Raw genomic sequence first — 15,457 nt, 5'->3', positions numbered from 1 at the left:
ATAGGTTGAGAAAATTTGAGACGAAACATTCATGTAGGAGAGAAATGTGGGAAAAGATTTAGAGGAAATACCCATTAATAAATTGTAATGACCAGAAAAAGAAATAATTATAATAGCGTGTGAGGCCGAGTCTTGGATCGAACGCACAGCGCACAAGTTTGACTGAGTGGCGCGGTGCCTGAATGAGAGGTCGCGTCGGCTAAGGCTACGAGAGTCGCGCGTTCTAACCCACGCTCCCGACACGACTGGCGCGCGTCAGGACCGAGTCAGGACCGAGTTAGAACCTAGTCAGGACCGAGTCAGGACCGAGTCAGAACCTAGTCAGGACCGAGTCAGGACCGAGTCAGTACCGAGTCAGAACTGAGTAAGGACCAAGTCAGGACCGAGTCAGGACCGAGTAAGGACCGAGTAAGGACCAAGTCAGGACCGAGTCAGGGCCGAGTCAGGGCCGAGTCAGGACCGAGTCAGAACCTAGTTAGGACCGAGTCAGGACCGAGTCAGGTCCGAGCAAGGACCGAGTAAGGACCAAGTCAGGACCGAGTCAGGGCCGAGTCAGGACCGAGTCAGGTCCGAGCAAGGACCGAGTAAGGACCAAGTCAGGACCGAGTCAGGGCCGAGTCAGGACCGAGTCAGGACCGAGTAAGGACCGAGTCAGGACCGAGTCAGGTCCGAGCAAGGACCCAGACAGAACCGAGTCAGAACTGAGTAAGGACCAAGTCAGGACCGAGTCAGGACCGAGTAAGGACCGAGTAAGGACCAAGTCAGGACCGAGTCAGGGCCGAGTCAGGGCCGAGTCAGGACCGAGTCAGAACCTAGTTAGGACCGAGTCAGGAACGAGTAAGGACCGAGTCAGGACCGAGTCAGGTCCGAGTCAGAACTGAGTAAGGACCAAGTCAGGACCGAGTCAGGACCGAGTAAGGACCGAGTCAGGGCCGAGTCAGGTCCGAGCAAGGACCGAGTCAGGACCGAGACAGAACCTAGTCAGAACCGAGTCAGGACCGAGTCAGGACCGAGTCAGAACCTAGTTAGGACCGAGTCAGGACCGAGTAAGGACCGAGTCAGGACCGAGTCAGGTCCGAGCAAGGACCGAGTCAGGACCAAGACAGAACCGAGTCAGAACTGAGTAAGGACCAAGTCAGGACCGAGTCAGGACCGAGTAAGGACCGAGTAAGGACCAATTCAGGACCGAGTCAGGACCGAGTCAGGACCGAGTAAGGACCGAGTAAGGACCAATTCAGGACCGAGTCAGGGCCGAGTCAGGGCCGAGTCAGGACTGAGTCAGAACCTAGTTAGGACCGAGTCAGGACCGAGTAAGGACCGAGTCAGGACCGAGACAGAACCGAGTCAGAACTGAGTAAGGACCAAGTCAGGACCGAGTCAGGACCGAGTAAGGACCGAGTAAGGACCAAGTCAGGACCGAGTCAGGGCCGAGTCAGGGCCGAGTCAGGACCGAGTCAGAACCTAGTTAGGACCGAGTCAGGACCGAGTAAGGACCGAGTCAGGACCGAGACAGAACCGAGTCAGAACTGAGTAAGGACCAAGTCAGGACCGAGTCCGGACCGAGTAAGGACCGAGTAAGGACCAAGTCAGGACCGAGTCAGGGCCGAGTCAGGGCCGTGTCAGAACCTAGTTAGGACCGAGTCAGGACCGAGTCAGGACCGAGTCAGGGCCGAGTCAGGACCGAGTCAGAACCTAGTTAGGACCGAGTCAGGACCGAGTCAGGACCGAGTCAGGTCCGAGCAAGGACCGAGTCAGGACCGAGACAGAACCTAGTCAGAACCGAGTCAGGACCGAGTCAGGACCGAGTCAGAACCTAGTTAGGACCGAGTCAGGACCGAGTAAGGACCGAGTCAGGACCGAGTCAGGTCCGAGCAAGGACCGAGTCAGGACCGAGACAGAACCGAGTCAGGACCGAGTCAGGACCGAGTCAGGATCGAGTGAGTCTGTGCGTGCCTCATCCTCGGAGGTCCTGTGTCACCGAGGCGGAATGGCAGGTGTGACGCTCGCTGCTTCTAGCTCTGGACTGCAGCGCAGTCTTCTCCCAGTGCGTAGTGCAACCGTGCATGATATCTGAGCGGTGAACGTAACATAAGTTGGCGGAGAAATTAACATAAAGGTGTAGGTAAAGCAAGTCCCTTTAAGTGCCTCCAGGTATCTGTACCGGTTGTACTACTCTGAAAACACGCCTTTTAGCCATTTTACATATTATTAAATCACTGTTAAAACTTAATCTGTAAACAAAACTTACCGGCCTTCAGCGAATTCTTAAATGATTTTCGTAAACAGACCCACACGGATATCTTGAGTTGTTTCAAATCGCGTTGTTTTTCTTTTCTTTCAGCGCGGCCTTAGGGGGCAAGGAGAGGAACTGACAGATGTCAGATTGTTTTCACTTGTTTTATGCCACAATAGATTTTTATCGTTTAGTACTGCCTTTTGTTAAAACATAGGTGTCGTGGCTCTATGAATAAAATATCCGTCAGAAAAAATTTCCACGTGTGTTGTATGAATATAAAATCCTTTTTTTATATCGTTCGCTTGCACGTAATGTGTAAACACTTGCGAAATTCGTGTTTCCATTTGGAGACTCACTAGAGTGTACATCATAATATGATATTATCATATGTTTATTTAGATATGCAGTTCATCCATTTATGATTTATCGTGTTTTATCCACAGTTTTTTTCTGTCAGAGCCACGGTCTTCGATTTTGGAAGTTTCACATTATTCTATATTGTGCTCAAGTTAATATCTATTTTTTAAAAGCATTCTCATTTTCTGTCAAAGCTGGTGTTTCTAGTATTATTAAATCTTTCCCCTTTCATTACAAAAAATTAAATCAGCGTATTATATAAAAACAACTAAGTAATATTCGTTTATTCTTATGTTTGAAAGATTTTAATAATCTATATATTATGGAGATATTTTCAAATGGCATAGCGTAGCGCCTATATACAGTATTATTATTTTCGAAATCATTTCCGAAAATGAGTTCAAATGTAAATGCCTGTAACTTCACAGGGTGAACTATTTGTAGCATCCAGTCACTATTAACGTCAGGCATGACATTAAATACATTACATAAATTATTTAACGAAGCCAAATTGGGAAAATCGAATGACAGAAAATGGCTGTGGCTTAGTAACTGTTGAAACGAAATTGGCGCCTATTGATATGCATCCGTCTCCCTTAAGCCTCCGAGTATATACGTACGGCATTGCCAAATTCTAAAGGCCGATTGTTTAGCCATTAGTAAGGATTTTATAACATGTGTAACCAAAACAATTTTGACAATAAATGTTCATTTCTTAGTCATTGTAGACGTTGGCCTGAATAACGTCTAAAGTATTAAAAGTCTTAATCTCTCTCTATCTCTCTCTCTCTCTCTCCCTCTCTCTCTCTCTCTCTCTCGGTGTTTGAGTGTGGAGGCACTTTGTCAGGCTGAGTTTATAAACTCTGCAAGTGTGCAAGGATGCAAGACGCGACAAACGCAATAAATCTACGGTTGTTTATAAAAACGCACGCCTCAAGTCATCATCGGCTCTACAACTGGAAACTGCATAACTGCAGAAAAAACCGTTTCTTCGTCGGACTTCTTTTCGTAATCAACCAGTGACTCGCCCCGTCCTCGCACGGATGTGATCTACTAATGTGGCGTCATTTAGATTTAGTAAGTAAGTACTTAGAAGTATCAAGTTCTCGTAAGTGTCCGGTGTTTTCAAATATTATATACATACTAACACGTACTGCCCATAACTAAAGAATTTATTTGTAAACAATGTTGATAGCTTTTATCTCATGAGACGACACAAGTAGATTTTGTTTAGAAGTCAATATGGTTTAACATATTGTTGGTCAAAATATCTTTGATATAACTCATTATTTTTCAACCAGTTTTGAAAGGTAGAAATGGCTAATGTGGGTCATATTTAGAAAATAGACATTTACTATTGCAGACTTTTCTGTATGCCTTTTTAAGTCCTGCAATTCTGTAGTAGATTAATTTGCTGTATCAGTCATATATGTCAGCTTAAGACATGCAAGCGCCCCTAGAAGCGTCATTTTACATCTTGTTTACAAAACAACGAGATTTCTCAACTATCTTTAAATTTATCATGAATTTATTATACATAGGCCTATATACCTTCCGGAATGAATTCACTAAATGATGGTGAAAATCGATCACAATCCATTGTTCAGTTTAGAAAAAGTAAGAGCTAACTAACATACAGATAAAGGATAGCGAATTTTTTTTGTAGTATCTATATTATAATTATTTATTTATTTAACAAAACACTTTAAATTCGTAACAATTAGTATGAAAGGCGTCTTTTTTACCCTCTAGGTGATAGTTTTCTAAGTTAAATCTTGATGCTTCCGAAGAAAAAGGAAACTCATTAAGTCCACATTTTATAAAGTTTTCGGAACACTTAACTTCAAGTATAGAAGGTATAAATGCAAGCTTAAACGCGAGAAGTTGAAATTTGGCCGATGCGTTCGTTGCGTTTTTTGCGTCTTTGCGTATTGTGTGATTTACAAACGGGTATTTGAATAAACATTTGGGTGTTGCGTTCCGTTTCTTGCGTACCTCGTTCCTAAACCCGGTGTTGGGTGCGCTATCTCGCCATGTACGAGGAAGTCCGGGTTCGCTTCCCCTTGCAAGCAGGCCGACGTATAACCTGCTTCTGGCTGGTTTATAAACTACTTTAGTATTCAGGCTCACGAGCATAAACAGCTGGAAACATTAATTTATGTATTTGTTACATATAATTAGTTATTGCAAGAAAAACTGATTATAATGAACTTGAGCAGTTATTACTAGTCTGAATAGCATTTGCAGTTTCGTAGCATATGATTTAAAAGCATTCTTTTTTTCTTAAGCACGTTTGTGCATACACCTATTTAAGTACATATACAATATAAGTAGGGGAGAGTAGGGTATAACGGGGTACTTAGTATAAATCGCTTAAATTTATTGTTTTAATATTGCGGTATATGTATGAAACCATCAGCATGCGTAGATTATAATGTGAGTTTAATTCTGCAACTAGTACCGTGTCTTCTGAAATATTATTATTGCAGAGATTTTTCATTATTTGAATGTATGCACACTACCCTGTTTTACCCAATTGGTTGGGTAAAACGGGGTACAGAAAGCAGATTTTTAAATGATTAAATATGTGCATTATAAAAAATTCTAAACAACATGTACTGTGACAAATAAATACAATTGTCAGTAAAAATATGAGAATTAAAAAAAAAAAATTCATTTATAAGCCTTCACCTTACATGTTCCTCTATATTTGCAGTAAAACTTCACAAAAACATTGGTTTGCGGAAAATCACAAACATTGTTTGAACAACAATAACACAACACTGTTAATTTTGAGGAAGTGGTTAGTCTAATAGCATAATCTAATTATGTATAATACAACCTTGCATATGCGGTTAACCCAAATATCTGACAAAACATATGATTGTTTAATTAGCCTAATATGGCTTAGTAGGCCCGTCAGAACACAAAATAAGGCCAGAGTCTATATTCCAAACTGGCAGAAATCACATTCACATGGCCTACAGTCATCTGTGTCTACACCAGCACATCCTTCATGGCTCCAAGAATGACACTTTAAGCATTGCACCCAACTTTCGGCTGATTTTGAAGTGGAGAACTGTTCAGCGCAATACATGCAAGGAACGTCATCATCATCAGACACACGCAAAGTTACTGTTGGTATGGATTTGTTGCTGTCTTCTTTATTCATATGTTTTTTAGAACTGTTTTGAGATTTAGACACACCAGCATTTTTCCTTTTTAAAGATTTTGGTGAAGCTGACTGAATAATAATTAGTTCGTTCTTATATGGCGAGTCGGTCAGCACAGCTGCCTTGCCACGTCGTCGTCCTCTTCCTTCTGCAGGATTTCTTTTGGCATGGGGAATCGGCATCACTGTATTCGGTGGATTGTGAAGCTACTGTTTGATGAAGCACTTCGATTGTTTTTATAAGATAGGCCTAAACGAGATTCAGTTGGTGAAGATACCAAACCAGATGTCCCAGGAATATTACCAACACTGTCATTTCCACTCGCTTCTGAAGGCCTGGAGTTAGCTCGGTCAGTTGTTGCAGCAGTCAGTGGAATATCACCGACAGTGTCATTTCCACTCGGTTCTGAAGGCCTGGAGTTAGCTCGGTCAGTTGTTGCAGCAGTCAATGGAATATCACCGACAGTGTCATTTACACTCGGTTCTGAAGGCCTGGAGTTAGCTCGGTCAGTAATTGTCTTTTGGGTGACTGTATAAATGTACTGTAGGTAACTCTGTATAACATTTAGTGTGCATAAAAATACTATTTTTAATTTTTAAAGTCATTTGCACAATTGATCGAAAAGATGGTTAAAACAGGAAACTGGTTGGGCAGACGGGGTACTACCCCGTTTTACCCATTACCTGTGTACCCTGTTTTACCCTACATGCAGGTTCTCAAGCAAAAACGAAAACAGAAAATCTTAACACCCGTCAATTTCATCGGTTACTATGGCACAACATAGCAAATATAATACTTTACTTGAATACAACTTACCATAAAATATATCTGCAACCACTGATTAAATATTGTATAGCCAATACACGCTAAACATTTTAGTGAAACATCATAAATTTGTAATTTCCATTATTACGCACGAAAGAATACTGTGCGACACTTCATACTACCTCACTCTAGTGACGACGTGTAGATGAGTAACTTACCAAACGTACACACAGATAGCAGCACGTGTACGGAAAATAACAGTGGTACCCCGTTCTACCCAACTACCCTGTTTTACCCAACTCTCCCCTACTTATTCTAACTAAAAGTGCTAGTATAGAAATTATAAAACTTTAATTTTATTTTTCAATATTTTACTTTACAATAAAATTTAAAAAAAACAATAAATCAAAAATGAGCCGACTGAAATTACAATATAGATTTATGCTTCATTAATTTATTCACATGATTACAAATCACTCCAAATCACTGTAGTTAGGTTGCAAATCAATTAAAGTTGTTTATTGGACAGCCTCGGATCTGTAATCTACGCGTCAATAACATGCGAGTGGGGAAAAAAAACAGCTTGGCGGAAACAGCTGCATCCTTGAATCCGTGACAGCGGCCTTCTGGCATCGCTCGCTTTGTTTTCTTCCGCCTTTCGCTCCCTTCTGCTCCAGCGAGGCGCACCACACGCGCGGTGGTGTCACCCCGCGAACAGCGCCACCCGCGCGGTGGTGTCACCTCGGGAGCAGCGCCACCCCGCGCGGCGGTGTCACCTTGGGAGCAGCACCACCCCACGCAGTGGTGTCACCTTGGGAGCAGCACCACCCCACGCGGTGGTGTCACCCCGCGAGCAGCACCACCCGCGCGGTGGTGTCACCCCGCGAGCAGCACCACCCCACGCGGTGGTGTCACCCCGCGAGCAGCACCACCCCACGCGGTGGTGTCACCCCCGCGAGCAGCACCACCCCACGCGGTGGTGTCACCCCGCGAGCAGCACCACCCGCGCGGTGGTGTCACCCCGCGAGCAGCACCACCCGCGCGGTGGTGTCACCCCGCGAGCAGCACCACCCCACGCGGTGGTGTCACCCCGCGAGCAGCACCACCCCGCGCGGTGGTGTCACCCCGCGAGCAGCACCACCCCACGCGGTGGTGTCACCCCGCGAGCAGCACCACCCCACGCGGTGGTGTCACCCCGCGAGCAGCACCACCCCACGCGGTGGTGTCACCCCGCGAGCAGCACCACCCGCGCGGTGGTGTCACCCCGCGAGCAGCACCACCCCACGCGGTGGTGTCACCCCGCGAGCAGCACCACCCCACGCGGTGGTGTCACCCCCGCGAGCAGCACCACCCCACGCGGTGGTGTCACCCCCGCGAGCAGCACCACCCCACGCGGTGGTGTCACCCCGCGAGCAGCACCACCCCCACGCGGTGGTGTCACCCCCGCGAGCAGCACCACCCGCGCGGTGGTGTCACCCCGCGAGCAGCACCACCCCACGCGGTGGTGTCACCCCGCGAGCAGCACCACCCCACGCGGTGGTGTCACCCCGCGAGCAGCACCACCCCACGCGGTGGTGTCACCCCGCGAGCAGCATCACCCGCGCGTTGGTGTCACCCCGGGGGCCAGCGACGGGAAGCCTTCTTTCAACAGACGAGAGAGCCAAACGCCCGATCGTGCATCTTCGGTTTTTTTTTGTTCATTGTAACTCATGATAACTAATGGTCAATTAGGTTAGGTTAGCTACATTATAAATACTTTAAAACATCATGGACGGTTGATTTCGTTAGGATAGCTACATTAAAGATACTGTGAAATCATGTAAACGGTTTCCTAACCCTGGATAGCTACATATTAAAACGTTATTTGCTAAGCAACCATAAAATGATTTTACAGTATTTTTAATGTAGCTTTACCTACTTACCTCATATAACCAACCATCCACAATGTTTTAAAGTATTTATAATGTAGCTAATATATCCTAATCGACCGCAAAATTTAATGCCACACCGGTTTATACAAGGAGATAGACGAAAAAAAAAAAAGCTAGCATGAACTCCGGGGAACTCTGGGTGTGGCTCTCTCGTCTGTGAAATGGTTTCCCGCCAACGACACCGCGGGTCGCGGGTCGAGTGCTGCGCGCAAGAATGGGAACCCAGCTGAAACAACAACGTGTTTATTACTGAGTAGTTGATGCAGGGCCGACGCTGGTTGGAACCTCGGTCTCAACTCGCCATGTTGTCCGATTATTTTTTTTTTAAGTTATTATACGATGCGCGTGCTCTATACAACGAAATTTTCACAGAATGAAAAAAATTAATAAATAAATACAAATAAAAACTATTTTTGTGCTTTTAATTATTTTATTTATTTATTTATTGATATTGAATGTTGTCCGTGCAATAAAAACCATTTATTTATTGTGAATTTCAATGTTATAAATTGTGTTTATAATATTTTTCAAGTGTCTTTATATAAGTGAGGTTATGTTACCATATGTATAACTATGTCAGGTTGCTTCTAAGCTTCTATTTTTGCTTACAGGGTGTTTTTGTGGAAAGTTTAGTAGTCTCCTCGCCGTTTTCATAGGAGTGTGAGATTATGTTCCCGTATGTATCATTTGTTTGCATTATAAATAATTTCACTATTATTATACAATAGTTTTTTAATAATTATTCAGTATACATTTGATTTTTATTAATAATTAAAAAAATTCTTAATATTTTAATAAATTAAATAATTAATTATATACACATGTCTATATTAATATTAAATATTGAATATTTATTTAATTTTTCAATTTGATTGCATTATTTGTATGTAACCTTTTTTCCCTGTGTTAATTTAGTTCCATGTTGAGCGCGCATCGTAAAAATTCACTCTCATTTTCTTCACAGCGCACCTAAAGAAGAATAACTTCAATAACTTCAAAAAATCTTGGTAATTATGCCTTTGGTATTGACAAATTAAAAGAATAATTTCCACTTTTTACCATTAATTCACTTTTGCAGTGATTTTGCAATTAATAGTGTGCCTAATAAGGGAGTTGTGAATTTTTTGTCAATCAACCCCTGTTTATTCCACCCCTCGCAGTCATTGTAGGTTAAACGAAAGCATCTTATAAATCCATACAAGTTTGTTTTAATTATTTGTCACTGGTATTTAAAGAAAAGTAAAGCGAATGTAAATTTCGTCTTTGTTGCCTCTGCTAGTTTTGTATGTATCTGATTAATAAGTTTACAATTTGCAGAAGTTTGAAATTGCCGATTTTGTATGAGAAAAAAATTATTTATCATATTTTTTTTAATTTTATCTTTGTAAATATTGCCAGTTGATGGTAATAAATGATAACAATTAATAATTGGTTAAAGTAAACGCGTAGCTAACTAAAACACGAACTCTCACTTTGGATAGGATGTAAACTCACTTTTGATTGGAAAACCATCGCCACTCTAGCTACCGGAACTGAACCTACCACCTTCCGAATGCAGGTAAAACTACATTACACTATTTCATTCATAAAATTTTGACTTCTTAATTTTATCAATTCCGAGCTAAACTTCCCCTACGTATTGACTGTTAATATTAATGCATCGAATTTTGTTGACATTGCCATTTGCCATTACGTATGAACAAAAATTAAAACTATATGTTTATATAGCTTTGAAAATGTGTCTTTAAAGAAATAAGAAGGTCTAATTATAAATAAGATATCAAATAATCAGAGGTGCTCACCCCCCCCCCCCCAAACACTATGAATCCCCCCCCCTAACCTAATGATGCGCCCCCCCACCCCCCGAAATTTTTTATGCCATTTTCTCAATGATTTACTCAATTATTTTATAATATTATACTTGTTTAGTATTATATTTTATCACATTTTTCATTAATTAAAACTTATTTTCTAATAATAATTTTGATCATATCGGGTAATATTTCCATCCTGAACCGACAGATGCCAAACTGCTTTTGTTAAGAAAAGTGCGGGGTTGCCAATTTGATTTACAAGATCCCTTTCAATTATCAAAGCACCAGAAACGTATTTTCACATTAGAAGCTATAATTATGTAAATAATATATACATTTTTCTCGTATTTTAACCACCCCCCCCCCCCTGAAATTTTAATGACGCAGTCTGCGTCATTACCCCCCCCCCCTTGTGGGCACCCCTGAAATAATATTATCTGGAAATTACCGCTAGGTGATTATCAATCAAGTTCTTTAGCAACTGGCCAGCATAAGTTTTAAAACAATTATTTTTTGTTTTATTAGAGTTTAATTTAAGTGGATTTTTGTGTTAGACTGATTACCAATGTCCCAACACGAAAAAAATGTCAAACATTAAATTAAAAATGTATTTGGATGGATACTTAGCCACATGTTTTCTTTAAAACAGCTTGTGGGAGAGAGGGAGGGGAAGAAGTGCAATAAATCTTCTGCAACTGGTTCTTCAGCAGATACGCTGCGAGAAGCCAGCCTGTTATTCGCCCATCCAGATGCAAACGAGGGCGCATGTGGCCAATCAAACTGCTGTTGCGAGCTGATAAGATAATTACCCGCGAGGTTGGTTTCAGAATGATGTCTAACGCAAATTTTGCGAAATTGTAAGGGCGCTGCGAATTTGTCACGTTGTCGTCTGATCTGACATGACACACGGCGCCTAAACATGTCGTCCTCTTCTGCAAGCCTTGCATCAGCAAGGAAAATAAGAAAATATTCAATATTCACTAAGTTTTATGCTAAAGACGTACTTGAGTTACACTAAACAGTTCGAGTGCCTTTTTCTTCCAGTGGCTTACTGTGACTATTCACAGTGATTATGATAGCAGGACGGAGAATTACGCCATGAAAAAAATTAAATCTCTCTATTACAAAACAAAACACTGCCCAAGTTGATAGCAACAATAGGTCAATAATATAAAACGTCTAAGCACCACGTAAGTAAGCTGGCATTCACACATTGGGATGCTGATCAAGTTAGTTTGAAATTCCATTGTGTGTTTGCCAACATCACACACGTTATCACTCGTTATCTCTGGGCAATTTCCCACACGCATTTCCCTACCTGTGCTGCCTGAATAAGACAGTCTTCTAGTTTAGCTAAAGAAAACGGATCGAAGTTCAGACGGAACCTAATTAAAATGGTAACAAAAAATACTAACTACATTGGAGTCAAAATTATTTTAAATTTTATTTCTTCTTAATGTTTTGACATTCACGTAGCAGTCATCACAGTTTTTGCAACAAAAAAAATGTATGTACAAGGAAACTGTCTGCAGTCCAGCTGGAAACCTGTACATATCATTTAAGAGAGAGAAAATCATTACTTTAAATTTCCTTGTGAAATATATGGCTATATTACTTGCAAAATTACGAAACTATATGAGTTCATGTACCTGCTTATTGAAAATTAATAATTTTAATGTTTTAGTTAAATATAAAAAAAATTCCAATCATTTAAGCCACGAAACATTACATTGCACGCCGAAAGAAGAACGGAAGTATCTTATTTCAAATAAAATATTCATAGTTGATTCTCTGATGTAAAAATAATTTCACAACGACTAATTCATTCAGTGAATTAACATAATCATTGTATTAAGTTGTCGATGATACTCGAAAATAAAGTGATTCGTTTTGTCAGGTTGGCGATAAATAATAAGTTCGTCACAAATGCCTCGGGGAACTTCTTGTTTCAAGCAAAGTTTCCTTGTCAAGGGAAAATTCATTGCAGGCGTCTGGTGTTACGTGAAATTAATGACTATATAGTTTACTATCTGTCGCTCCAGGCGATTTGTTACTATTTTGAATAACTAAGTGGTTTAAATATCAAAAAGGGACCCTTTATTATATATAAACGAACATGCTAGAATTTTAATCATAAACTTTAATGGCACGCTACAGGATTTAAAAAAAAAATTCTGTCGAGGAAAAATATTTTGATCTAAGTAATTTTTTTTTTTTTGCGTAAAATGATTTCACAAATAACTACACATGTGCTATTGCATTCTAAACGGTAGCTTGTAAAATTATTTTGCTGTTTCCATCCAAAAAAAATTAAGGTAATTTGATATATTTATATGATTATTAACATGCACTGACACGCAACAGCGTTTCAGAAAAGGTTTTGTTTGTAAATAAAGGATTTATTTGCATTACTGGGGCCATTTATGGTAAAGGAACAGTACTCTGTGTGTGAAAAGTTACCCTCTGCGAACTGCCTATATATATTTAAAAGTATATATTTCAAAGCAATGACGCCATGGCGGACTGTAGGCTGGATTCACAATTAAAAAAATTACATTTATAGTGACAGTAGGTCTTGTGCACAAGATTGGACCGCCATGTTTTCAAATCTGCTGATTCACAACATGCAGATCGGTCGTGTGCATGGGAGAGAGGTAGTGTGCATATGAGGGGAATGCATATATTTGTTTATGTTAAAGACTCATGGCATAACCAATGAGAGCAGAGTATGATGCCATTTTGGCGTGACTATAAAACTGTTTTTTTATTAATTTACCAAATTGGGGTAGAAAATTAATGAGATATAAATTCACTAATGTAATTCTTCCTTTAAAAATTATCATCATTAATATTTAGATAAGTCTCTCATAATAAGTGTGTGTAAAAATAGCTAAAAACTTGTATTTAGGTTACTTAAATATTGTTTACTAAAAAGTTTCCTTAACGTATCGTAACCAAATTGAATAGGAGTTTAAAAAAAAAGTCATTACAGGCTGCTTGTCAGCTAGTCGGAGAATCATACTTAAAATATTATATGTATATCACGAGGTCTGCCATGAATCCGTTTGCCATTCACAAAGGCTCGTGATCACGTTACGCCCCTCCTACTTCATCCTCCTCCCCCCCCCTTTTATTTCACCATTCCTCAGCCAATCACGTAGGACTCCGAATTGTTCACTTACAGATTCGGTGCGCATTATTACGAGTCATGCTGTGATATCACTTTTTAACTGTTGCTTGCAATAATCTCAGATATCTCGAGACACGCCGTTTGTTTCGAGTAAAACATTTTTCAAAATTGAGTTGAAATATTTTTGGAATAATACAAAGCCGTAAACCCGTAAGAGCACTTGTATAGTTCCTTTTAACACATAAGCTTGTCTGGCGGAAGATAACAGTGGTTACGGGGAACAACATTTCGGAGTGTTACTGTTCGAAAATTAGAGGTGAAACGGCCGTCATCTGGTGATACGTTTTGGTTTCAAATTTTCAAAATGGAGCACAGTTTACTTTATTATACTAAAAAAAAAATACCTAAATTTAAAATAGCTTTGGACGTTGCGTAAAATAAATATGTATTTATTTGTAAAATTTCCGAAGGATGTTATTGAAAATAAGCCAAAGTGTGCAAATGACGTTGATCTCTGCTACAGTACATATGCAGATTTTTTTTTCAGAACCACGATATATATTTTTTATTTACAAAAGAAATATATGTTAAGATACTTGTGAAAAATTATACTAAGAAAAAAAAATTCTCTCTCTCTCTTCAGCGAGCGAAATTAATTTTCTCTCGTGTGAGTAACGACACAAAAATTATTTTGAAGCACTGCGTAGCGAATGCAGCTGAACTCGGCAGTTAACGGTTACTTCTTCCCGCGGTTTATCGCGCGTGTAACTCTTCGGAATCGCTTCCACGCTGCCGGCGAAGTGACGTAAGGCCCCGCTCGTCTTTCCGGGAGAGCGTTCGGCTGGACAAGTGTGGAACTTTAATGCCGCGGCGTGGACTCGTAATGCGGTTGTAAACGAGGTCTTAACCGGGACGATTTGCATGCGGCCGCCGTATTTCCCCGGGGCCCGGGAGACTTCGTGCGGTCTCTGGCGGAGTGACCTCGGCGGCCGAGGGCGTTAGGGCGCTTGCCTTCGCCCCGCGAGGTTCCGGGTTTCAGTGCACAGCATGTCCATAAAAGAATCTTGTAAGCGTCGTAAGAGTGTTGGTTCTAGGTCACAATTAAACAGCAAACCAAACGGATTCAGACAAGCGCATGCGCGAGTAGGTACTGCTTTGTCGTTTTTTCGCCTGCAGCGCCGCCTTCGCAAAAATGGCGACCCCAGAGCGTAAAGCGTTTTGTGTCCTGCAATTCGCTGAGTGCGAACCGGTAATATCAGTTCGTCGTGCGTTTCGTTCGAATTTAATACCGGTTACATTTTGCTACATGCTTTAAAGCCAGATGACTGTTGGGTTGGTCGTAATGGTCGAGACGACAGAGCTCTTTTTTTTTTCGCTGGCCTCCACGTTCACCTGACATAACGCCATGCGATTTTTTTTTACTTTGAGGCTTTATAAAAGATCGTGTCTACATACGTTTCGCCGCCAAGTAATGATTTTTCCAGAGTTGAGACACAGAACTGAAGACGAATTGGAATTTAGGTTGGATATGTTTCGTATAACTCAAGGTGAACATATTGGACATTTGTAAGAAAATCTATGTAGTTTACCTTCAATTTGATGTATGATTTGTTGTAAAGAGTATATTTTAGACATTGGAACTAGGACATTATTTTATGAACATGCTGTATATGTGCTCGTTTCCTTGAGTGGTAATCTTATAAGTAAAAAATGTTTGTATTCACATCGCAAGGCTGCGAGACTGTTGTATCCTGCGATCAGGGTGCTGACCGACTGGCCATTACTTTGTGGGGTCGAAGACTTTTCAAGCCATTATTCTTCGTCCCGGGGACCGGAATTCAGTGTTGTGTTTTCCCTTTCATCTCGAGCTGCGAAAGACAACGAAAAAGCTTCCTCCTGTTTGATAGTAAATCGATCTTCATAATCGCATGTAAAAAATCGAAATTTTGCAAAACAAAATTATTGAAGCTGGAGGTGCTTAATATACCACGTGAGAGTGAGGGAGTACACGTCAGAGAGATATTTAAATACAATGGCATGTAATACAATAA

At 41.1% G+C, this 15,457-nt stretch overlaps 1 protein-coding gene across 1 annotated transcript in view; it reads left to right on the top strand.

Moving 5' to 3' along the window:
- Window positions 1-14,618, top strand: part of LOC134541818 (mucin-5AC-like) — a 33,640-nt gene extending 19,022 nt beyond the window's left edge. The window contains exons 2-3 of the mRNA XM_063385512.1: window positions 7,250-8,135; window positions 14,583-14,618. Of these exons, the coding sequence (XP_063241582.1) occupies window positions 7,250-8,135; window positions 14,583-14,618 (922 nt within the window). The remainder of the gene's footprint in view (window positions 1-7,249; window positions 8,136-14,582) is intronic.
- Window positions 14,619-15,457: the final 839 nt, after the last annotated feature.

Source organism: Bacillus rossius, assembly GCF_032445375.1.
Source record: "Bacillus rossius redtenbacheri isolate Brsri chromosome 4 unlocalized genomic scaffold, Brsri_v3 Brsri_v3_scf4_2, whole genome shotgun sequence".
NCBI classification, from domain to species: domain Eukaryota; kingdom Metazoa; phylum Arthropoda; class Insecta; order Phasmatodea; family Bacillidae; genus Bacillus; species Bacillus rossius.
The sequence above is the reverse complement of the archived record's forward strand: the minus strand, read 5'-3'. Positions and strand labels throughout refer to the sequence as shown.